This window comes from Gekko japonicus, unplaced genomic scaffold (genome assembly GCF_001447785.1).
Source record: "Gekko japonicus isolate JY-2015 unplaced genomic scaffold, Gekko_japonicus_V1.1 scaffold10, whole genome shotgun sequence".
Classification (NCBI taxonomy): Eukaryota; Metazoa; Chordata; class Lepidosauria; order Squamata; family Gekkonidae; genus Gekko; species Gekko japonicus.
The window spans coordinates 2,461,261-2,486,887 of record NW_015167526.1 but is presented as its reverse complement, the minus strand read 5'-3'; the positions used below and the strand labels follow the sequence as shown (position 1 = coordinate 2,486,887).

The 25,627-nt window shown below is 48.2% G+C and overlaps 2 protein-coding genes across 2 annotated transcripts in view; both read right to left on the bottom strand.

Moving 5' to 3' along the window:
- Window positions 1–312, bottom strand: part of ERP29 (endoplasmic reticulum protein 29) — a 9,862-nt gene extending 9,550 nt beyond the window's left edge. Inside the window, exon 1 of the mRNA XM_015413248.1 lies at window positions 146–312. Coding sequence (XP_015268734.1) covers window positions 146–286 — 141 coding nt within the window. The 5' untranslated portion in view covers window positions 287–312. The remainder of the gene's footprint in view (window positions 1–145) is intronic.
- An 8,023-nt stretch (window positions 313–8,335) lies between these two features.
- NAA25 (N(alpha)-acetyltransferase 25, NatB auxiliary subunit) overlaps window positions 8,336–25,627 on the bottom strand; it is a 61,772-nt gene continuing 44,480 nt past the window's right edge. Inside the window, exons 18-24 of the mRNA XM_015413215.1 lie at window positions 23,108–23,351; window positions 22,527–22,650; window positions 21,384–21,449; window positions 17,405–17,502; window positions 17,178–17,288; window positions 16,580–16,726; window positions 8,336–9,386 (exon numbers count right to left, since the gene is read on the bottom strand). Of these exons, the coding sequence (XP_015268701.1) occupies window positions 9,264–9,386; window positions 16,580–16,726; window positions 17,178–17,288; window positions 17,405–17,502; window positions 21,384–21,449; window positions 22,527–22,650; window positions 23,108–23,351 (913 nt within the window). The 3' untranslated portion in view covers window positions 8,336–9,263. The remainder of the gene's footprint in view (window positions 9,387–16,579; window positions 16,727–17,177; window positions 17,289–17,404; window positions 17,503–21,383; window positions 21,450–22,526; window positions 22,651–23,107; window positions 23,352–25,627) is intronic.

Here is a 25,627-nt window from a genome sequence, read left to right as displayed (position 1 = left end):
GGGGCGTTTTCTTCTCTCCCTCTTTGCAAGCCGAGGGGTGCCGCCGCCGCGCCTGCTTGCACCGTGCAAGGGGGGTCGGGGATCGACGCCTTGAGCTTCGCAAGCGCCCAAGCGCCCGGCTTCCTGCGCCCCCCAGCCCCGTTACCTTGTAGAAAGTGACGGTGTCGAGCGGGAGGGCGCCCTTGGTGTGGAGCGCGGCGCCGCGGTGGCAGGCCGAGGCGAGGAGCAGGGCCAGCGGCAGGAGGAAGGCGGCGGTGGCGGTGGGTCCGGGGCGCCGCGCAGCCATGCCGAGCTCGTCGTGCACCGGGGCCGGCGGCGTGGAAGCTTCTACCGAGGGGGAGGGGCCTGGGCCAGGACGGCAAACCCGACGCGCAAGTCGGGACTGGGGGAGGAGAGCGCCCTCTACCCACGCCCTGCCTCTGCCGGGGAGCCGGGTGCAGCTGCAGATCCCGCTGCCCCCGAACATGCGTAGCGTACGTTTTCTCCCCCCCCCATGTCTGAGGACGGCAAACCGGGAGTGCCTCTGAGCAGGCACAAAGTGCCTCTTGCTCGGCTACGGCAGCTGCGCTCCCGCGGAGCAGGGTCTGCCGCAGGAGCCGTCCTGCAAGAGGGCAAAATCGCCCACCGGCCGGTGCGCGTGGCCTTCTTCGCGGTGGCCCCCGCCTGGTGGAATGGCCTGTCCGGAGGAGGCCAGCGAGGCTCCTTCCACCAAGTCTCCCAAACTGAATTATTCAGGAGGGCTTTCTTTCTTGTGCAGTGGATAGAGCCGCCCTGTACTAATTTCGCACAAAGTTACTGGGATACATTTTTAGCGACTCTGGCTATAGAGACGAGGAACCTACTATGGAATTTGGCATCATTTAATGGGTCGTGTTAAGAAGAAGGGGAGGGGGATTTATACCCCGCCCTTCACTCGGAGTCTCAGAACAGCTACAAACGCCTTTCCTTCCCCTCCCCACAACAGACACCCTGGGAGGTAGGCGGGGCGAGAGAACTTCCAGAACTGCCCTTTCAAGGACAGCTCTTGTCAGAACATAAGAACATAAGAGAAGCCAATGTTGGATCAGGCCAGTGGCCCATTCAGTCCAACACTCTGTGTCACACAGGGGCCAAAAACACCAGGGGCCCTCAGGGGGCGCAGCAGTGGTGCCAAGACCCCAGAAGCCCCCCCACTGTTGCCCCCCCCCCAAGCACCAAGAATACAGAGCATCCCTTGCCCCAGCCTGAGAGTTCCTATAAGAACATAAGAGAAGCCAATGTTGGATCAGTCCAGTGGCCCATCCAGTCCAACACTCTGTGTCACACAGGGGCCAAATATACCAGGGGCCGTCAGGAGGTCCAGCAGTGGGGCCGGGACACTAGAACCCCTCCCACTGTTGTCGTCCCCCAAGCACCAAGAATACAGAGCATCACTTGCCCCAGACCGAGAGTTCCTATCTATACCTTGTGGCCAGGGGCGGATGAAGGCTTACTGGTGCCCAAAGCACTGACCCATCTTGGTGCCCCCCTCCTTTCCACACTGACCCAGTCCATTTTAGCTGTTGAACTGTCTGACCAGATAGACAATGCAGGTTGCAGCAATACAAAAAATTACTCCTAGGATAGCACAATATACTGTACAAACTAAGCTTTTCACCCTTTTCCCAACTTTGTGGTGCCCCTTTTGGCCCTGGTGCCCTAAGCACGTGCCTAGTCTGCTTCGTGGTTAATCTGCCCCTGCTTGTGGCTTGCCCAAGGTCATCCAGCAGCTGCAAGTGAAGAAGTGGGGAATCAAACCCCGTTCTCTCAGATTAGAGTCAGCACACTTAAGCACACCACCAAATTTATCCTTTGCTTCAGTTCTGGTTTTAGACTCCCGGTTGGTTCCGCAAGCCTGATTCCTATTTCACTGTTTGTTGAATATCCCATCCTGTCCATTGTTTTGAATTGCTGTGTCATTCCACCTCAAGTCCAAGTGAGAAAGGCAGGGTATAAGGGACGTAAAGAATTAAAATTAAATAATGAACGGCTACCCTTCCACGGAAAACGTCTTTGGACAGCGCTGGCTCTTCGGCTTTAAAACGGAGATGAGCACCGCAACCCTAGAGTTGGACTCGACTGGCTTTCGAGCAAGGGAACCTTTTACCTTTTTACCCTTCCACATGGTCAAACCAATGGTATTCCCAGTAGTAATGTATGGCTGTGAGAGCTGGACTATAAGGAAGACCGAGCGCCAAAGAATAGATGCTTTCGAATTCTGGTCCTGGAGAAGACTCTTGAGAGTCCCCTGGACTGCAAGAAGATCAAATCAGTCAGTCCTCAAAGAAATCAACCCTGACTGTTCCCTGGAAGGCCAGATAATGAAACTGAAGCTCAAATACTTTGGCCACCCAATGAGAAGGGAGCACTCCCTGGAGAAGACCCTGATGCTGGGAAAGATTGAAGGTCAAAGAAGACGGGGACAACAAAGGACGAGATGGTTAGACTGTGTTATTGATGCAATGAGCATGACATTGAGCAAACTTCAGAGCACAACAGAAGACAGGAGGGCCTGGCGTGATGTGGTCCATGGGGTCGCGAAGAGTCGGACTTGACTGTGCGACTCAACAACAACAAAACCCTTCCACAACCTGTCCTGCATTAGAAACCATTGTTCCTAGGCAAGTTCATGGTCCCTCTTAAGGCAAAATTTGTGGGATAAAGGACCAAGAAAAATTTGCTTTATGTATTCTCTTTAGTGCATTTTTAAAATCCCACTTCCCCTCTAAGGAGCGCAGGCCAGGGTGCATGGTTCTCTCGCCCTCCATTTGGTCCTCACAACCAGGGGTCATTTGGGGGGGGACGCGGGGGGACACCATCCCCCTGGGTGAGGTGCGGGAAGGCGGGGCCTGGAGCTCCCTACTGGTGCCCGCTGGAGGTCGCCGCCGGCTGTGGGGAGGACACACTTCCGGTGATGTCAGGGGGTGTGGCATATGCTAATGAGTTATGCTAATGAGTCCCCTAGCTCTTTTTCTACGAAATGACCCCTGCTCACAACAACCCTGTGAGGTAGGTGAACCTGTGACTCCGGCAGCATAGTCTGGCCTTCGCCTCTGTACCCACATCCTAGCTCAATACTGGGACTTCACTGAGCAATGTCAGGTAAGTCTTTTTCTTTCAACCTCAGTTTGTTTCTCTGTAAAGTGTGAAAGCTTTGTTGCTGTTAGGTTTAGGTGAACATGCCGTGCTGCTCACAGTGGTAGAACACTGTTGTGCTCCACTTGAGGTAACCTTCAGGTCCTCAACATAAACTGAGCAGGGTCTCCTCTTTCATACGTTTCTAAGAACATAAGAGAAGCCAATGCTGACTCGCCCCAGACCGAGAGTTCCTATCTATACCTTGTGGCTAATAGCCACTGATGGGCCTCTGCTCCCTATGTTTATCCAGTTCCCCCTTGAAGCCGTCCATGCTTGTAGCTGCCACCACGTCCTGTGTTAATCACTCTCTGGGCGAAGAAGGACTTCCTTTTATTCTGTTCTAAGCTGACTGCTCAGCAATTTCATGGAATCCCCACGAGTTCTTGTATTGTGAGAAAGGGAGAAAAGTACTTCTTTCTCTACCTTCTCTATCCCGTGCATAATCTTATAAACCTCGATCATGTCACCCCTCAGCCGTCGTTTCTCCAAGCTAAAGAGCCCTAAGTGCTTTAACCTTTCCTCATAGGGAAAGTGTTCCGACCCTTTTATCATTCTAGTTGCCCTCTTCTGCACTTTTTCCAATGCTATATTTTTTTTGAGGTGTGGTGACCAGAACTGTACACAGTATTCCAAATGAGGTCGCACCATCGATTTATACAGGGCCGTTATGATACTGGCTGATTTGTTTTCAGTTCCCTTCCTAATAATCCCCAGCATAGCGTTGGCCTTTTTTACTGCAGTCGCACACTGTCTCCACATTTTCATTTGTTATCTACTACGACTCTAGTCGTATGAACAGCCACCTCCCTAGTACAGATTTGGATTAGATAAATTGGCAGGATTCAGTCATTCCACCCCTCCCAGGCCACCCCAAGTTTTGAGAAGACGCACAGGCTCAAGCAAGCCACCACGGCAAGAAGCCTTAATGACCGCAAGAAGGCTAATCACTCCATGGCCCCCAGCACCGCTGTACCTCTACCTGCACTCCCCAGTGTAGTAACTTTTAAGCCTCCCCTTGCCTGCCCACCTCCGCCAAAACCCAAAGAGCAATCTGCAAAGTCAACAGTTCCCTCTTCGTCATCTTTGCTCATTTTTACTGCCTGTGCCTCCTGTGCCCCCTTTACGTAGTCTCAACATGCAGATATCCAGCACAGAATTGCCTTTCAAAGCTCCATTGTTTGGCGGGGAGTCCCTGCTGGCAGGAGTTACTCAGTTACTTTAACACACACACACACACATACAATTTATTGCTATGTCTGTCATTTGGACAGGTACCCTGTTTGTTTTTTAACCAGGAGCAAAATTTGGCCTTTCCACTTTGGGTGGAAAATATTTGACATATACACACCCCTTCCCTTCCAGTAATAGAAAGAACTGGCTTTAATTTTCTGTCCAAATGAGTTTGGTACATTAGGGGAGGTGCTGTGGCTCAGTGGAAGAGCCTCTGCTTTGCACGCAGAAGGTTGCAAGTTCAATCCCCGGCATCTCCAGTGAAAAGGACCAGGCAGGTGGTGATGGGAAAGACCTCAGCCTGAGACCCTGGAGAGCTGCTGCCAGTCTGACCAAGACAATACTGACTTTGATGGACCAGGGGTCCGATTCAGAACAAGGCAGCTTCATGTATGCGAAAGCAGTGCAAAACAATGTGCGTAAGTTCAAACCAAAGGATAGAAGGATCACCAGTGATCATCAAGGCACTCATCGCTTCTGGGAGACACTCTCTTGGTCAACTGCAGAGCGTCTCCCTCAACCGTCAAATCCAGAGGTACATTTTTACTAAACAGGACCAAGAAGAAGAGATTGGATTTATACCCTGCCCTTCACTGCCCAAAGGAGTCTCAGAGCGGCTTACAAACTCCTTTCCCTTCCCCTCCCCACAACAGACACCCTGTGAGGCTGAGAGAGCTCTGAGGTGGGGCTGAGAGAGCTCTGACAGAAACTGCTCTTTTTTCAAGAACAGCTCTGACAGAACTACGGCTTGCCCAAGGTCATCCAGCAGCTGCAAGCGGAGGAGTGGGGAATCAAACCCAGTTCTCCCAGATTAGAGTCTGCGCACTTAACCACTGCACCAAACTGACCAAGCTTAAAGAAGAAAGGTGAAGCCAGACACTTCCACCATGCCTTGACACAGACTTCCCTCTGAGCTCCTTTTATATTTAATTGTCAGAGTTTTGTTTTCAAATGGCTGTAAGCCGCTTTGGGAATTAATAAATACAAACAACTTGTTTTGCAAATCCTGGGATGCAAGAATTATGGAGACCAGAACTCTCCAACTTCCAGGCTACAACTGAATTGCTACGGAGCCTGAGAATTCTCTCAATTCTCTCACGGAGGCTACAAACACGCTTTCCTTTTTTTTGTTAAATGAGGGCCAAGATGCTGAATTTTATGGTCTGTCACCGTATTCTTTTCTTCATGCACATACATGTGTGTAAGAACGCGCACAACCATGGGCTCGACCTCTTTTCCAAGGCAGAAAGAGGATTCTTGGTAACTCTGGTGTCTTGCCAGAGTACTTGACTGGGTCAGTCTTGGTAACTCTGGTGTCTTGCCAGAGTACTTGACTGGGTCAGTAGCATGAAAACATCTGGGGTCCAATGTGGCCTACTTCCCCGGTTTGTTTTTTGGGACCTAGACAACCAACTTCAGTAACTGCTTGAACAAGTCACAGATGGGGGGAAAAACACGACATGCATTCATGACGACGAGCAGCAAAACTGGAATTATAAAGAAACTGACTTTTTAATATAAATTATAAACCCATCCAGTTTAAAGCAGATCACTAGCAGTTCTGTCACTTAATTATGTCGGAGGCAAAGAGTTACACAATCTTCCACAGTCATAAATTACAGAGCGCAATCAAGGAAATGAAAAAGTCCAAAGGTGGCTTCTGCAGAGAACAGAAAATCCCCTCCTTTATATAGGTTAAAAGAGACCCCCCCCCTCCCCAAAAAATCATGATTAAACATAAAAGATTGCAAAATATAAATGCAAAAATTTAAACAGTTAAAAATTACTAAAGAGATACAAAAGCCCCACCCTCCAATGGGCGACACAGCTAAGGTGATGGTAGTTTTCTTCACACAAAGGAGAGGCAGCTGGGTTAAAACACACCCCACCTTTATCCCCATGAAGAAACACCCAACAAAACAGGCTGAAATCAAAGAATTTGGTTGCAAAAGACAGAGCTGCAGGAGGGTCCTGGCTCACAATACCCAGCACTATGTAACTCCTCTCAGTCTGTAAACAGTAGTTTTGGTAGCTCACTTCTATACACACATCAGTAACCCATAAATAAACGGGATAAACAGCAGCACTAAATGAAATCCAGAAGGGGTGTGAGTGTTGACAACGGAAAGAACCACTGGGTTAAGAACTCGTTTCACAGGTCACCAAGATCAAAACTCTTTCGATTGCAGAAATCACTCTCTGTAATGGACAGAAAGGCTAGGAATGCTTAGAGCTGGAATCAGATGTTGCCCCCCCTTATATACGTAACAGAGTGTGTGTATATAGACATACCTAGCCTACTCAAGAAGACAGCATCCTTTTCTCCTGATCGGGTATTGAAAAGTTTTGCAAAGGCCATTTCAGAATTCAGTTTCAATGCATAAAATACAGAAGGCCGCTCCAGTGTTTGGCATTCTGAGAGCCCTATATTTCTAAATTAAAAGGGGGGGGGGGGGAAAAAGGGGGGGGGGGGGGAAATAAGGTGTGTGTGGGGGTACTAGATTTTCTTACACATTAGTGTCAGGCCTGGTTTGGAGGGCAGCTGAAAGACACTTAAGAGCCTATGAGCCGCCACGCATAAGTCCCACAACATTTCAGTGGGGAAAGCATGAACAGCCAATACCGCCAGAACTCCCCGTTGACCTCCTAGTTCTCTCTGCTGAAGAGTACGAACCAGAGCTTTCTTCCAAGTGTCATTCTGGGCACAGGAAACGTCACACCACTCCAAGTAGGCGCCATCTTTGAGGAATGCTTCACAGTGCCAGCAACAGCAGGCATTTTGGATCAAGACGTCTACGGAGGGCAGTCATTCAGAGCCACTAACAGATCCTACCCTGGCCTAAACATTTTTAATAGAATCTCCCCTTAAGGTACACCTGCAGGAAGAACAGAAGAACATGCCATACCTAAAGTTATTTTGTTAAAAAAAAAATCCACATTTTGGGGGTTCATTCCTCACAGGCAGTGCAAGAATCTGATGAGACTACCTTCAGAATGGTGCGTTTTAAATCAAAACTGATCTCAAGTGCGGGGTCTTTAAGAGCCACCTTGGTGTCGCTGGATGATGAACTCACATATGTCAATTTCAGTTCTGAGGTGCATCAATCCAGGGAAGGAATGGTATCAAAAAGTATTTAGGAAAGACCTGCATGATGTTTTCCCAGACTCCTTTTCAGCCTCTGGTTATTCAGCCCTGGGACGGGCAGTTGCTTTCCCCCTGGGACAGACAGACATCCACTCAAAAGGAGGAAGCTACCTGCAAAGTATCTACGGGACCTATCAGTCCCTGTCCGCTGCGTGGAAGAATGAGGAATCCATGCAGATGAAAGCTCTTTTCTCCTCCCCTCACAGTGCGGACACTTTGGAGAAAGGGTGAACTAGAGCAGCACGTCTAATTGGCTAAATAAGAGCCAGGTAGATATCCAGGAAATCACTGATTTCCAGCAAGAGTAAAATGACTTCACTAGCACTGCCAGGACTCGTAAAACTGTAGATCGCAAGCTCCCCCTCCCCTCCATAACCAGAAGCCTTCAAAAGCTTGAAGTTCTTGCCCCTAAATCCTTGTAGGCAAAGGGATATTTTTGGGGAGGAGGGGGGGGGAGTGGAGTGCCTGTTATTATTTTGTAAAAGTTATACCTGTTATTCTGAAAAGAAAAAGGAACAGGATTAGTGATACCAGACACTACAAAACGTGCCCCCCCCCAAATGCCAGCACCTGGATAATCAAAACTGATTGGCTACAAAAATAAGTGTAGATCATCCTCATCCCTTGCTAGAAGCCGGTGCGGCTGCCACTGGAAGATGACGGGTTGGCTTTTCATCCTAAAGTTCTTTAAACCCCAAAATCTGGAGCACCTAAGAAGAGATGCAGCAGCCCCCCCCACCCACCCCCATGAGAGAATGAGCCATTTGCTTGCATTCCCCACAGTTCTTGGAAGTTTATCTTGCGTGCGCCTTTCGCAAAAGTGATCAGGATCTAGTCCAGATGAAAGAATTACAAGGAAGCACTGCTCAAATTATACACCCTGTCTCCTTCATCATACTATTTGAAACTGCCCAAGAGCAGAGATGGGTCTCGAGGTGTGTGACCAATGACACTTTGACTTCTGTTGATCTGAAGTTTAGAAAGTTAAAACTTTCATACAGGCTTACAAATTCCTTTTGCAATTCTTATTTCATCTTTAGTAACCTGTACATTTATAGAACCTTCTCCAATGTTGCTCCTTTCCTCCGACCGGGTGGAAAAGGAGACTCTGTGGTCTTAAAAGCTGAAACTAACTTAGGTAGCACTTTTACCCAGCAGTGGTTGTGAGGGTGGCTATATGAGTCAGACAAGCCAGCTCCATAACCAAAGCAGATGTTGTGGTGGAAAGAAACACCCAAAGAGTTCCACAGCTGAACACAGGCCTCTGGGAATTCTGCTTTTTCTAAGGCAAAAAAAAATCCACACACAAAACTATAAACACGGCATTGTGCAATGGAAAAATACAAACTCCTTTGAAATATGCTTTACACTGGATTTTCTATTGCTGCTTCTAAAGACTTCAAGCCCCCAAAGAGTTTCTGGAGAACGCTCCCCCACCACCAAGGAAAATGAAACAGATTGGGGTTCGTTTTGTTTCTGTTACAATAGGCTTATGAACATGTATAAAAAGTGGTCTAACCCTGACTGAGGAGGGTCCCTGCTTCTGGTTCTATGTACAATAATTTAAATCGGCTTGAATATATCTTTTTTAATACATAAAAAAACTATTTTTACGATCAAAGTCCTTCATGCATTTATGAGGAAGTTCCAGATTTTCAACGTTCAAAGTATGGCAGCAGATGTCGATTCTTGCCTAGCGGTGCCCGGTGTCTGGTGCCCGAGAGGCGCTTCCTCAAACCTTCAGGTTTTTGATACTATCGAGTCTTTTTCTCAGCAGTTCACCAATTTCTTGAATTGAATGCTGGTAACTGTTCTGGACCTTCACTAGCGCAGTCTTTGTAAACTTCTTTTCTTCCTGGGGGAAAAAGTTATAGACAAATCCTGTAAGTCACACGGAAGGCTGATTTTATTTAGTGATTCTTGCAAATGCCTCCAGGTATGCTGCAGAATTAAACGCTCCTGACCTCCGGGCTTCCAGGGAGTGCTGCTGGTGCATCAAGTCGCCTTGCATCAGCCAACCCCGTCAGGCTCTCCAGGGGTCCTAAACCTAAGTCCTCAGAGATCTTTCTCAATGTCCCAGGCCTCAGCCCAATAATCCCATCTTCACACCAAACTGAGAGTGAATTTAGCACTTGAAGAAAGAGGGGTGTGCAGGAGGGAAGGTGCTTTTATCGTACATCTGGCCTTTCTCGTGCTGCTCACAAGCCTGGTACGCTGTATGTGACCTCTGTATCCCGCACGTCATACCTGATGGGTGGGTTTCCGTCGTAAAAACTCTGGCTCAGCCTCAAACAGCTTCAGCACGTGGTTCGTCACCATTTCCTCACACTATTTATTATTTATTTACCTGCTAGGCCACCCTTCCCCACGGGTAGGGCTCAGGGTGGTTTACAACAGAGTAATAGCAAAACTCTTTACTTTAAAACCAACAATAAAACCAGCTAAAAACAAATCAATAAACAGAAACAAAATACATGTCCCAGATGGCAGAAAGAAAATCAGCTCCCCCGACCTCCTTGGGAGGGAGGGGCTGCGAGGGATGGGGAAATGCATGAGAGAGCCAGGTGTCATACTATATTCCCCCCCCCCCCCCGTCACTGTCCTCAGCCAAATGGCTGGCGGAACATCTCTGCCTTGCATGCCCTGCAACTATAGGGTCTGGCCTCTGGGAGTGGGGAAACCCCTAAGATCCCAAGCTCACGCATATGCCCAGGTGGCAGGAAATGAAAGGCGTCAGGGAGACTTTTCTCATTTGCTTTCCGTTCTGGCCCCCCCACACACACCAAAAGAAAAACAGCACTGGGGGGGACCCCTGCCAGTGCCAATAAGGACAAGCCAAACAATAGGGACCCCAAGCGTATATACAGAAATACAAACTACAAGGGCAGACCATTGAAAAATTCACAAATTTCACAAGTTACCAGTAGACATCAGTCTACTGCAACATAATTATAGTAAGTCAATTGATAAAGTAGGGTTGGTGGTCACAGTTCAAAAGCACAGGTTGCAATACAAACATTTAACAAGAGAGGGTATGACAATCCATAGGGAGAAAAAGAATCCAACAGGAGACTCCTCTATATTCCTTTCATAAAACTCTCTGCCTCTCCTGAACGTGTTGTGAATGTGTTGATGTGACAGAGTAAAGGCTTCTCTGAAGTCCAGAAGAACTTTAAACAGGGGCAAAGGGAACTGGTCCACCCAGCCAGCCAGAACAGTTTCTACTATACCATCTGCCTACTGCCTAGCTTGGAGAAACACGGCTGAGGGGTGACATGATCGAGGTTTACAAGATTATGCATGGGATAGAGCAGGTGGAAAAAGAAGTCCTTTTCTCCCTTTCTCACAAGACTCGTGGGCACTCCATGAAATTGCCGAGCGGTCGGGTTAGAACGGATAAAAGGAAGTACTTCTTCAACCGAAGAGTGATTAACACGTGGAATTCACTGCCACAGGAAGTGGTGGTGGCTACAAGCATGGACGGCTTCAAGACGGAATCGGATAAACATCTGGAGCAGAGGTCCATCAGTAGCTATGAGCCACAAGGTATAGATAGGGACTCTGGGGCAAGTGATGCTCTGTCTTCTTGGTGCTTGGGGGGGGGGGGCAACAGTGGGAGGGCTTCTGGTGTCCTGGCCTCACTGCTGGACCTCCTGATGGCACCTGGTATTTTTGGCCACTGTGTGACCCAGAGTGTTGGACTGGATGGGCCATTTACCTGATCCAACATGGCTTCTCTAATGTTCTTATGTTGGGGCAGTGATGCACTGTATTCTTGGTGCTTGGGGGGGGGGGGCAACAGTGGGAGGGCTTCTAGTGTCCTGGCCCCACTGCTGGACCTCCTGAGGGCCCCTGGTATTTTTGGCCCCTGTGTGACACAGAGTGTTGGAGTGGATGGGCCATTGGCCTGATCTCACATTGGTTTCTCTTAGGTTCTTAACATACCTGGAGGATCACCTAATCTTGTTTTTACTGTTTTAACTACAGGCATATGTTGCCCTATTTGTGAGCCGCCCTGAGCCCGCTTGCAGGGAGGGTGGGCTATAAATTTGAATAAATAAAAAAATAAAAAATAAAATAAATCATGGACCTTCCCAACCGTTACGGTCATCTTCAGAGGCCCTGCTCCGGGTGCTCCCACCTTCTGAGCTTAGGTGGGTGGCCACCTGGGACAGGGCCTTCTCGGTTCTGGCTCCAAAGCTCTGGAACTCTCTCCCCATGAAGCTTCTGTTGACAGATGACTACAGGCTTTTTTGTTCCTTTGTTTTATGTCATCTCTGTATTTTACCCGTTTTATATGTATTTTAACTATGTTTTTAAAACCCTTTTAAAAGTTGTTTTAATGAGGTATGTTTTGGGGGGAAGGGTTTACCTTAGTGGTTTTTGTACTGTAATTTTATCACATTATGTTTTAAATTGTTAGCCGCCCCGGCAGCCCTTGAAAGGGCAGAGAAGCGGGATGTAAATTTTGTAAGTAAATAAAATAAATCCCCTGTCAGCTGTATGTTCTTCGGACACTCCTTGCTGCGTGGAAAAAAGAAGAAGGTGGAAGCAAGAAACTCTCCTCGGCTGTCAGAAAACAGGAACTGAGAAAGTAAGAGAGCCAGTTTGGTGTAGTGGTTAAGTGTGTGGACTCTAATCTGGGAGACCCGGGTTTGATTCCCCACTCCTCCACTTGCACCTGCTGATGTGACCTTGGGTCAGTCACAAGCTCTGGCACAGCTGTACTTGAAAAAAGAGCAGTTTCTGTCAGAGCTCTCTCAGCCCCACCCACCTCACAGGGTGTCTGTTGTGGGGAGGGGAAGGGAAAGGAGTTTGTAAGCCGCTCTGAGACTCCAAGGGAAGGGCGGGGTATAAATCCAATCTCTTCTTCTTCTTCTAAGAGGGCGTTTTGCAGGTTTTAGCTGCCCGCCACTTCCAGACCCAGTTTTGGCAGGAAAGCCACAGGACTTGAAACATAAAAGCAATCTCCGCTGGCCACCTTCATTAGCCACTCACTCTGGCAACCCTGCAGAGATGGGTGGGTCAGCAGGGCTATTTTGGGGCAGGAACGCACAGGAACGGAGTTCCGGCTGGCTCCTGAGTCGGCCACACCCAGCAGGAACTCATTAGCATAATAAGCCACACCCAAAAGCAGAAACTCATTAGGATTGGCTACAGTAGGCGTGTGTGGCCTAACATGCAAAGGAGCTCCTGCAACAAAAAACCCTAGGTCTTAACCGCAAACAAGGTAAACAGAATAAGAAGTAAAAGGTGGGTGTGGCTGGATGACCAAATTTCTGGCAACACAGGGCTGCAGCCTAATATGCTAATGAGCGGTGGTGTCAGGGTGTGGCCTAATATGCTAATGAGTCTCAGCTGTTGGGTGTGGCCTATTATGCTAATGAGTTCCTGCTGGGCTTTTTCTACAAAAAAAGCCCTGGGTGGGTGGATATGTGATAGAAACAACTCCTCAATAAGCATTCCCATCCCCCAAAACAAGCGGCACAAAGCTAAGCGTTTGCACTTGGTTTGGTGCCCTCTCGTGGCTGCCTGTCGCAAGGCCCGATTCCAAAGCGCCGTGCAAGTATCTTTGCTTACGTGAATGAGCGCACACACACACGTGCACAGAAGTGTAACAGCCAATCCCCAAACTTTCTGTCACAGAGACAAAGGAGCAAAACTGAGGATGCAGCTGTGCAGAAAAGAGCCAGCTGGATTTGCAACAGCTGGGGACACCAAGGGTAGGGAGAAAAGTCCAGCCACGGAGAGGGGCTGCACCTGAACAAAACCTGAAGATTTCTTCTCTTCAGTGGGGCAAAGTCATCCAAGCTGGTTAGGTTATGCCTCCTCTTGCTCCAGGCAGGGCTACGCAAATTTTTGTGTGAGTCTCCTGGGGTGGAGCGAGACCACCCCTCCAGTCATCCAGTAGCCTGGCTCCATATATGCCTCTACTTGTCTCGCCAAAACACCTGCTAATAATTGTATACAGTGTTCCCACTAAGCTGAGTCAGTGTGAGCTAGCTCACAGTTTTTTAGCCTCTGGCTCACACATTTTCATCTCGGCTCAGGAAGGGTGGCTCCCGAGCAAACTGATGTATGCAGTAGCCAAATCGCTCACTCACAACTTCAATTCCAGTAGCTCACCAAGTAGAATTTTTTCTCACAAGACTCCACGGCTTAGAGCAGTGGTGGCGAAACTATGGCACGGGTGCCAGAGGTGGCACTCAGAGCCCTCTCTGTGGGCACGCGTGCCATCGCCCCAGCCAGGCCCAGACCATCATTAAAGTGTCGAATTCTGTGCCAAATAATTTTAAGTAAATGAAAGCATTTGGGATTGCTTTCTTTACTTTGTTTGGATCATCTTAAGTTAATGTATGAGTTGTTTTTCTAAAGCAAAACCTCAGTATTCAGGTTAAATTGCCGTGTTGGCGGTGGGTGGGTGGGTGGGTGGGAAGTGGATGGCTTCATCCCACTGAAGAGAAGAAACCTTCAGATAGGTCCGATGTTTCGTTCTCCTTCAGTGGGGGAAGTCATCCAAGCTGATTACATGCCAAAGCTAACTGACAGGGTGGAAGAGACTCAGAAAGACGGCTTTTATAATTATCATCACCCCCACTACTTGCTGTAGCATTCTTTCCCCAAAAGGCTGTTTCCACAGAGATCTGCTGGTCAATCCTATAATGCCTGACAAAGTGGAGATAGATGACCAGGTAGATGTTGTACAGACCTCATCTGTGAGTGCTTTAGTTGAAAACGGCAGCCAAAGTGACCTCTGCCCTGGTTGAATGGGCCGTAATGTCCTGTGGTGCCCATAAACCCACCTCGGCCATATGGATGCAGTTTTACTCAAGGGCCAATAGTGGATTTTTACACCTTCTTCCCCACACTGGCCATATTATGCAACACAAATAAGCTGTCTATCAGCCTGAGCTGTGCCGTCCTGTTAATATTTGTTGTTGTTCAGTCACACAGTCGAGTCCGACTATTCGCGACCCCATGGACCACATCACGCCAGGCCCTCCTGTCTTCCACCATCCTCTGGAGTTTGCATGCAGAAACCAGAAAACATCGAACTTGTATCAGTACTTGAAGGACTGTCATATAGAGGATGCTGTGGAGTTGTTTTCTGTTGCCCCAGAAGGTCGGACCAGAACCACCGGGTTGAAATTAAATCAAAAGAGTTTTCGGCTAAACTTTAGGAAGTTTTTAAACTGAAAGTTAGAATGGTTCCTCAGTGGAACAGGCTTCCTTGGGAGGTGGTGGGCTCTTCTTTGAAACAGAGGCTAGATGGCCATCTGTCAGGAATGCGGATTCTGTGAACTTAGGCAGATCGTAAGGAGGAGGACAGGGAGGGTTGCATCAGTGCTTAGTTCTCGTGGCCCAGGGAAATGCTGATCGACACTTTGAGGTCAGGAAGCAATCTTTCTCCAGGCCATTTTGGCTGGAGATCCTGGAGGTTTTTTGCCAGCTTTTGGGCATGGAGCAGTGGTCACTGGGTGTGTGGGTGTAGTATTTGTGAATTTCCTGCATTGTGCAAGGGGTTGGACTAGATGACCCTGGAGGTCCCTTCCAATTCTATAATTCTAGGTCTTTTCCTTCGGGTGTGAGAGTCTTGGACATACAACAAGGGGGGTGAGGCCTAGCTGCTGGTTTAAGAGGTAGGCCAAGCTTACTTCTGGGACACAAGCAGGGTCCGTCCTGAGTACTACTGAGTCCTTGTGGAACATACATGGCTCACTTCTAACTGACGTCCCCCAGTTCTGATATCCTCCTGGCAGAGGTCACTGTTACAAGGGAGGAACTTCAGCTCTATGAACTTTAGTGGCTCAAAGGGCGCTCTGGTGAATGCCTGTAAGACCTTAGAAAGACTCCAGGTAGGTAATCTAGGCCTCCCCGGGGGTGCTAACTGCTTCGTCCCTTTAAGGAGTCTCCTAACAAACCGACTGGACGATATGTCACGCGACCCTTTATTTTTCAGTACTGCTGTGTTGGCTGCTACCTGCCCCCTTTAGTGTATTTGGCCTCAGTCCATGCTTCCAGCCCTGGTGCAAGATGAGAACAACCTCCTAACGAGAAGGCTTTTGAGGGTCTATGTTCTTGTTGCGGGCCCCTGTCTTGAACGTGGCCCCAGTATAGCTGTAAATTCGTCTGGTCATCGGCCTCTTTGCCTGCACCATGATGTCTTCCACCTCTTCAGGGAGACCGGACTTTTCTAGGTCCACCTGCTCAACCTCCATGCCATCAGCTGGAGCCAGGCTGGGTTCAGGTGCAGGGCAGGCCCCTGCGACAGCAGGCCTCTTCTCAATGGATTGTGCTGCAGAGAGACCATGGACATCTTTGCCGGCTCCTGCCTGGAGCGAGAGGAGGCGTGACCTAACCAGCCTGGATGACTTCCCCCACTGAAGGAGAATGGCAGAGCCCTAGTTTTGCCTGCAGGGATCCCAGATTCAACCGCGGTGTCCCCAGTTAAAAGGATCTGAGGGAACTGGTTGGGAAAGATCCTTGCCCAGAGACCCTGAAAAGGAGGAGGAGGAGGAGACTGGATTTATACCGTGCCCTTCACTCGGAGTCTCAGAGCGGCTTACAATCTCCTTCCCCTCCCCCTCCCCACAACAGATACCCTTGTGAGGTAGGTGGGGCTGAGAGAGCTCTGACAGGAACTGCTATTTTCAAGGACAGCTCTTGTCAGAACTACAGTTTGCCCAAGGTCGTCCAGAAGCTGCATGTGGAGGAGTGGGGAATCAAACCCGATTCTCCCAGATTTGAGTCCGCGCCCTTAACCACTAAACCATACTGGCTCTCAGCTGTCAACACTGAACCAGAAGGGTCAATTTGTTGGACTGAGTTGTGTGAAGGCAGTTACAGATTTTCCACCCAGCCCCACAGGCATCCATGACTGCATTTTATGTTTGCCTCCATAAGAAAATGGCTGCATTCATTCCGGAAGTGCTGGGTGGGAAGTGAAGCACTCAAAACTTTCCTGGGGTGAGGATAAACTTCCCCCTCCCACCCCCAGGCATAATAGCGGTCATAACGATGCTAGTTTGATGTACGCAGATTTCTTACCGGTGACAGTAAAGTGTCTTCTATGGACAGCTCTTCAAGTTTAAGTGCAGTTAGAGTAACTTCAAGCCCTTTGATGTGGTCGATCACATTGGAAGTGAGTGTCTGGAGCCCAGAGATGTAGTCTTGGAAGCTGGAAAACACTGGGGGCTACCATAAGGAGAGAAAACAGGGATTTCAAACAGGGGACGTTTCCTTGTGGCTCCATCCTCTTTGCTGGAAGGCTAATGCATTTGTCCACTGCTCCCAAAGTAAATATTTATGTTAAAGACTCCCACCCTTTTGCATATGCACAAGGAGGGAAAGACAAGAAGAAGAGGAGGAGACTGGATTTATACCCCGCGCCCTTCATTACCCAAAGGAGTCTCAGAGCGGCTTACAAACTCCTCTCCCTTCCCCTCCCCAGAACAGACACCCTGTGAGGTGGGTGGGGCTGAGAGAGCTCTGACAGAAACTGCTCTTTTTCAAGAACAGCTCTTATCAGAGCTACGGCTTGCCCAAGGTCATCCAGCCAGGTGCAAGTGGAGGAGTGGGGAATCAAACCCAGTTCTCCCAGATTAAGAGTCCGCGCACTTAACCACTACACCACACCACTACCCACCATGGCTGCGATGCTGTCTTTTTTCTTCTTTTTCTTCTTCTGCAAGTTTGATCTGCAAGGCCGGAGGACTGCATCAGAGTAACTACACACCCACAGGACAATGGAGATTGTCTGGAAGGATGAGAAGAGAGGGAGGCGGCATGAGCGCTTTAGGGAGACTGCTGCAGCACCCAGTCATTTCTGCTCTTCCGTGGTCTCGTTACAAAAAAGGAGGCCCATGTACTCACCTCAAGGAAGAAGACAAGGTTTTCTAAGATGTTTGGATGGCTTGTGAAGCTGCCCTCTGTGACTTCCAGTAAGTCACCTTTGCATTTATTGAACAGATCTTTAAAAAAAAAATTTTTTTTTTAAATTACTGTTTTTATTAAGTTTTTATAAATAACAATAAAAATCCCACAATATATGGAAAGCATGAATAAAACAGCAAATGAACAATAAACGAAGAATATTAATGACGTTAGTTGCTGTAGATTTTCCGAGTTGTGAGGCCGTGGTCTTGGCACTGTAGGACCTGACGTTTCGCCAGTAACTGTGATTGGCATCCTCAGAGGTATAACACAGAAAGATGAAGTACTCTCTGTGCCAAGGTGTCAGGTGTCCTCTGTGTCGGTTACTGGCGAAACGTCAGGTTCTGCAATGCCAAGACCACGGCCACACAACCCGGAAGATTACAGCAACGAATGAACTCCAGCCGTGAAAGCCTTCGACAACAATATTAATAACAGTAACAATTCATGTTCTAAAGATGGGCATGAAAAATCGTAACACAACCTAGGCTGCGGTTTTGTTTCCATGTCTCTACTTGATCCCAGAGGATGAATGCCCTCAGGTTTAAATGATAGCCCTGTGCTTTCACTTCCATTGTGGGGTTTTGTGTGTGTCTGCAGTGGGCTCAAGTGGTTAAGACACTGAACTGCAGGCTGTGGAAGTTCAGTAGTTCAGCAGTTCGGGACCTGAGTGTGCCGCATGATGGAGTGAGCTCCCGTCTCTAGTTCCAGCTCCTGCCAACCTAGCAGTTCGAAAGCAAGAAATTGTAAGTAGATAAATAGGTACCACTTCGGTGGGAAGGTTAACAGCGTTCCATGCACCTTGGTGTTTAGTCATGCCGGCCACATGACCACGGAAACATCTTCGGACAGCGCTGGCTCTTCGACTTGGAAACGGAGATGAGCCCCGCAACCCTAGAGTCGGATTCGACTGGCTTTCGAGCAAGGGAAACCTTTACCTTTACTGTAAATCATGGCGACCTCTGGCGAGTCCTGCTGGGCCACAGAGGACATTCAGAGAAGTAGCTTGGTAGCCTGCCTCTGGCCTCCCGGCCCTGGTATTCCCTGAAGGTCTCCCATCCAAATGCTTGCCAGGGTCCGCCCAGCTTAGCTTCTGAGATCTAACGAGATTGGGCTTGCCTGGGCTACCCAGGTCAGGGCCACCTTCATTGTGTCTGAAGTGCTACTTTTATCAAGTTTACAAGGAGAACGTTAATGGTTGGGTCTGTGTGCCTTTTTGCCCAATGCATTATTAGACTCTCTGTTCCATGTTTTCAAAGTGTTCCTCTTAAGTTAGCTAGAATTTCAGATGCATGCCCTGCAGAAGAAGCCACTGAAAATGGACAAATATAAATAGCTCACTTTCTTTAGGGAATTCTTAAAACGAAGACGCTGGAAGCTGCACGCTTCAGAAGTTGCCCGGGGCAACCTGCAACGTGCCTAGTCAAATCCCAAACACAACCAGGCATCCTCTCTTTTGGCTATCTGGGAGTACCTAGAGAGGACCAAGACATATACACAGCCCAGCAGCTTAAAATCAGCGGGGGGCTGAAGATATTTACGGCCATTATATCCTCAAGTTGACAGGGAGAAAGGTGGGCTTATAAATATTTTAAAAAGAGACCAACAAGTGCTTGCCTGAGTGGAGTAAAAATCAACTCCTGGAATCAAGCTTTGGGGGCCTTTTTAGTCTAGATAAAGGATCTGCTAGGTTTATAAAAGTAGGCGTGAAGTGAAAGGGTAAAGAAAATGGAAAATTGCGAGGGGCCCTGCCAATACTAGAACTGGCATGACTGATTGGCAGCAGCAGATCCAGCACAAAAAAAGAGCACTTCTTCACATAACGCAAATTAATTATGCAATTAGGCCCCCTTGTGGGCATGGCCAACATGCCTTCTAGCCTTGCCTGAGCTGGGATGCTGCTGTAACTGTTGCCCAGGCCAAAAAGCTGGTGAGGGTTGAAAAGGGAAAGGAAACTGAGACATGCAAGTGAAAATGGAAGTTATCAGTCCATAAAGAAGAGGAGACTGGATTTATAGCCTGCCCTTCACTACCCGGAGTCTCAGAGCGGCTTACAAACTCCTTTCCCTTCCCCTCCTTTCCCCAGAACACCCTGTGAGGTGGGTGGGGCTGAGAGAGCTCTGACAGAAACGGCTCTTTTTCAAGGACAGCTGTGCCAGAGCTTGTGACTGACCCAAGGTCACATCAGCAGGTGCAAGCGGAGGAGTGGGGAATCAAACCCGGTTCTCCCAGATTAGAGTCCATGCACTTAACCACTACACCAAACTGGCTCTGGCACAGCTGCTCCTGAAAGAAGAAGAAGAGAAGAAGAGATTGGATTTATACCCCGCCCTTCACTTGGAGTCTCAGAGGGGCTTACAATCTCCTTTCCCTTCCCCTCCCCACAACAGACCTGTGAGGTGGGTGGGGTTGAGAGAGCTCTGACAGAAACGGCTCTTTTCCAAGGATAGCTGTGGCGGAGCTTGTGACTGACCCAAGGTCACACCAGCAGTTGCATCTGGAGGAGTGGGGAATCAAACCCGGTTCTCCCAGATTAGAGTCTGCCACTCTTAACCACTACACCAAACTGGCTCATATAGGTAGAGGGTGAACACCAAATTAGAAGACAACATAATGATTATGTTTTAACAGATGTGAACTGAATCGAATCCAAACAAATGGTGACCATATAAACTTTGGTTCTCACATCTATTAAAACATATTCATTATGTCGTATGCTAATTTGCTGTTCACCCTCTACCTATATGTATGGACTGATAACTTCCACTTCATTGTATCTGAAGAAGTGTGTGCACACACAAAAGCTCACACCTTGAATAGAACTCTGTTGACCTTAAAAGTGCCACTGGACTCATACTTACTGTGGCAGAAGTTTGCATGAGTCTGCTTCGTCAGCTGCATGAGCTCATTTCAATGAAGTTTATTTATTTAGTCTCTGAACTGTCATGAGACTCTTCTCATGTTCAGAAGAAGAAGAAGAAGAAGAAGAAGAAGAGATTGGATTTATACCCCGCCCTTCGCTTGGAGTCTCAGAGCGGCTTACAAACTCCTTTCCCTTCCCTTCCCCTCCCCACAATAGACACCCTGTGAGGTGGGTGGGGCTGAGAGAGCTCTGACAGAAACTGCTCATTTTCAAGGACAGCTGTGCCAGAGCTTGTGACTGACCCAAGGTCACATCAGCAGGTGCAAGTGGAGGAGTGGGGAATCAAACCCGGTTCTCCCAGATTAGAGTCCGCACACTTAACCACTACACCAAACTGGCAGAGGAAATCTGCCACTGAATACCAGTTGTAAGTCTGTCTAGGGGGGCAGCATGCAATACCTGGCAAAGGCTGATGCACACATGCCCACAAGCTGGTGGACTTTCCAGATGCATATGGTTAGCCACTGTGGCAAAAAGGATAATGGACTTTGATGGATGCTGGGTCTGATCCACCTGGGCGTTCCTAATGCTTTGACAGAACAAAGTTTGAATCCAGTGGCACCTTTAAAACCAACAAAGTTTGACTCTGGGTGTGACATCCTCGCTTATTGGGGAGACTGTTTCGCCTTTAAACCACACTCTGTGTACATGAACTTAGTAGATTTCTGCTGCCACCAGGAATTAAAAATTCCAACTCTCTCTCTTTTGGTAGAATGACCCTGTGTCTGGGCACTTCAGAGGACTATATGGCCCTGAGGAAGGACTGTTCTGATTGCTGGGGTAAGTTTAAACAAATAATGATTTATTTATAAAATAACAAAATAGGTTTCTGGGTATTTTTGAACTGTTGTTGAAGAAAGAAAATATAACTGACAAAGCTTGGCATCACACACAGTCTCTCATACATTAAAACTCAACTCTGACGGGCTTAGTTAACCTAGCTGTGTGTCGACAGGCTGGTAACATTACGCTGTCTTGTTTCCAAGGCTAATTTACCTGTTAGCTGTTGAAGCAACAATTTAAAGCTGTTCCCTATTCTCTCTTGAATTAATGTTGAATCTTCTGGAAATAAAGAAATCCAGTCACTTATTCCAATATGCAATGGTAGCATTTAAAAACACACACACACACATAAGTCAGCAGGAATTTAGGAAAAGAGAAGCATGCAACAGTTATTTATTTATTTCATTAGATTTTTACCCCGCCCTCCCAGCAAAGCCGGCTCAGGGTGGCTTACAACAATATAAAACAATTCATTAAATACAAAAACTGATAAAACCCCAACATGAATTTAAAACCATAAACATACAACATAATAAAGTGCTAGCATTAGTTCTCAAAGCTCGGTCAGTTTCTTGATCTACTACAAATGTCCCAGGCACTCAGGTCTGCTACAGATGTCCCAGTTACAGAATAACAACACCACAATCAATAAATGGATGCTTGAAGTACCAAAGATCTCATCTTTATTAAGCAAGCAGTGAGCTACTGGCATTAAAGTTGTGAGCAAGCGATTTGGTTGCTGCATCAGTTAGTTTGCTCTGGATCCATCCTTCCTGAGGTTGAGACAAAAATCTGTGAGCCGGCGGCTAAAAACCTGTGAGCTAGCTCACACTAACTCGGCTTAGAGGGAACACTGCTCCTCAACCTTTTCAAGCTGAGGGGCACCTCTGGAATTCTGACACAGGGTGGCGGGTGCAACGACAAAATGCCTGCCACAGGACCTAGGGCCAACCACAAAATTGTCAGGGAGTGAGGTTGTGCATAACTCTATTAGTCACCCTTCAACATTTCAGCCGGAAGCTGTTTAATAGGATACCTTGTAAAATGATCACACACAGTAACACAGTGAAGATCCCTGTGCTGGGTGGGCAACTGCTGCCGAAGCAACTTTCTGAAACGCTGCACACCCAACCAGATTTCCAACGGCCAATCAGAAGCCCTGCCGGGCAAAAGCCCCGCCCGGTTCCTAAAAGCACTTGCTGGGCACCAGGAAATGTCTCTGCGGGTGCCTTGGTGCCCATGGGCCCCTTGTTGGAGACTCCTGGACAGCACACAAACATTCTGTGAGCAAACAGCACCTGCGGAAGGTCTCCCCTCCAACCACAGCTCACCTGGCTTCTTTTCCCAGGGACTTACCTAAGCCATTGGTATCGAGTTCATAGATTTCACTAACAAGGTAGAACAAGGTGGTCTGACACTGGCAGCTCCCACTGCTGAAGAAGCCGGCCATTCGGGAAGGAGGAGGGCCAAGGACCGGGTACTAGGTACAAACAGAGAGGGGGAGACGTTAGACAGGGTGGGGAGACAAGAAGAGGAGATTGGATTTATACCCCACTTTTCACTACCCAAGGGAGTCTCAGAGCGGCTTACAAACTCCTTTCCCTTCCCCTCCCCACAACAGACACCTTGGAAGGTAGGTGGGGCTGAGGGAGCTCCGAGGGAAACTGCTCTTTTTCAAGAACAGCTCTGACAGAGGCTTGCCCAAGGTCATCCAGCAGCTGCAAGTGAAGGAGTGGGGGAATCAAACCCGGTTCTCCCAGATTAGAGTCCGCGCACTTAACCACGACACCAAACTTCCAGCTTGACAGAAATGTGACAAGACAGCTTTCCAATTGGGCTGCTGTGACGAATGTCAGGAGACGAATCTCAATTCTGCGTCTACCGGCACAGTCCTATAGCTTCTGAACCTATCCAGGGACTCCTTTCCACAGCAGTACCTGAACCTTCTGCTCCAGAAACTGCTTCCCAGAATTCACTGCCACGTCTAGCTGCTGCAGGAGAGCCCGTATCGTGTCGATCTTGGAGGAAACGCCGTTCTCCGTGGTCTTTTCAGAGTTCTTTGGGTGAGCATGGTGGCCGAGAGCCGGCAGGCCGCTTATCAGCCTTAGCGTCAAAGACCGGATCTGCAACCAGATGGTCTCTTCCTCCAGGGAGAGTTTTCGATGCTCTTCGGAAATGCCCCTGCAAGAGACCGATCATGCAGATTCAAAAGCACATCACAAGATGCCCGGGGTTGTTCATGCACCTCCCCCTCAAAGCAGGAGGGGGCAACACGAAGTCCATGGCGTCAGTTACTAGGATGTGCTGTCTCTTCCACACAGATGTGTGAGATGCGTGTGTGCAGTTTGTCTCAGTCATTGCTTGTACTGCAAGCAGCGATAAATTGCTGTTTTAACGACCGACTAAAAATGTTTGACTGCTTTTATGAAACTGAGGATGATCTACGGCAGGGGTGTCGAACTCATTTATTATGAGGGCCGGATCTGACATGAATGAGACCTTGTTGGGCTGGGCCATGTGTGCCATAAAATGTAATGCCAGGTAGCAGAGATATAAACTTTATAAAGGACACAAACACAAAAGGGTTTCTTTTTACTTAAAATAAAAACATGCTTAAAACCTTAGCACTCTTGCAATATTTTGTTTATTTAACAGTGTCTGATAACTGACACCTCTTGCTCTGAATTATTACATCAAAATGTCTGTTCTGTTGCAATCTTAAGTATGCTGTTCAGGTGTTCATCTGTAAGCTGCAAACCTACAATGACGCAGCAGCAGCAGAACTGGAAGAAGCAGCAGAAGACAGCCAGTTCCACTGTGGGCCTGATAGAAGCTCTCCGGGGGCCTTACCCGGTCCCCGGGCCACATGTTTGACACCCCTGATCTACATGATGGCCTTCATTATCATCATGGTGTTGTATCTAAGCTTTAATATTCTATAGACCGTACACACAGAGAGACTTAATGTTTTCGCCTTGTGTGTTGCATAGTCAGTGTTACCTTGGACTTAAAAAACAGCTTAAAAAACAAAAAACAAGGGGAGATAGCAAAAAAATCCCCCTTCCCCACAAAGCACAACGCTGCAGGAAGAGAAACTCTTCTCACCAATGTCCATCATGTTGCAGCTGAAAAGATGTGTGCCCACATGAACAAAGGCAAAGGCGCTTCAGTTATAGAAATTACTCGGGAATTTATGTGCATATTATGTATTGGAAAATATCCCTGAATTCCTGGGAAGGGACAGTGCAGACACTGCTCTGGTACTGCATGTACAAACAAAACAAGTCCACAAGATATATGTACCTTCTGAAGCAGAATCTACATTCCTGCATTCTGTTAACTTCTGACTTGTCTTTAAGCAAGCAGATAAAGCATTTTAGCGATTTAAGAACGAGTTGTGCAAACATGGTTTCTGATTCTGACACAAAGGGCTTATCTCGTTTGGTGCCACATAGAAATCAATGGACCTTGCCTGCATGTGGAGTCACACAGTGGACAAGATGAGATATGTGGTCATCAGAATGTAAGAGGTGCCCTACCACATTAGATCCATGGCCCATCCTGTGTCACACAGTGGCCAACCAGCTGTCTTGGAGGGCCAAACAGGGCACAGAGGTCAAGGCCTTTCCCTGATGTTGCCCCTGGCACTAGTATTCAGAGGTTTATTGCCTCTGAATGTGGAGGTTTTCTTTAGTCACCATGGCTAGTAGCAGGGGTCATTTTGTAGAACAAGAGGTGCAGGAGCTCATTAGCATAACTTATTAGCATAACTTATTTGCATATGCCACTCACCCTCCACTGGACTGTTTTGGATTGCTAGCTATTGGGGGGGGGACGTACAGATCTGCCCTCACAGAGGAGGGAGAGCTTGTACCTGAAGGCGGGCGGGGGGGGGGGGGGGGCTCGCAACTTACCTGGCTGCTTCTTGCTCCTCGTGGCCCAACTGAGGGCTGCTGGAAGCAGGGGGTGGGGCTTGTTGCATGTGCCCGCCCCCTTGGCTCCTTACTGCCAGAGCTCCGCTCTTGTGCGCTCCCGCAGGAAATGACCCCTGGCTAGTAGCCATCGATGGACCTCTCCTCCAAGAATCTGTTTCATTCCCTCTTGAAGCTCTCTAGGCTAGTGGCCACCACTATATCCACTGGCAGTAAATTCCACAATTTAATTTCTTTACTCATTAAGTGAAGCAGTACTTTCATTCGTCTGTCCTGATCTGCTGCCCTGGACCATATGCGTTTCGGCCCCTTAGGACCTTCCTCAGTGGTCAATATTACTATTGTAAAACAACACACATCCAGAAATATATGAACAAAGATCTTATTTAGAGCCAGGTGTTGCTTTCTCACGTGATGTGCAACTGCTAAAAGTTTACACAGGTAGGCCATGGATAATCTCTCATGGTAACTGCACATGCTCTCCAAATTGTTCTGGTAACAAATACGCCGAAACGCGTATGGTCG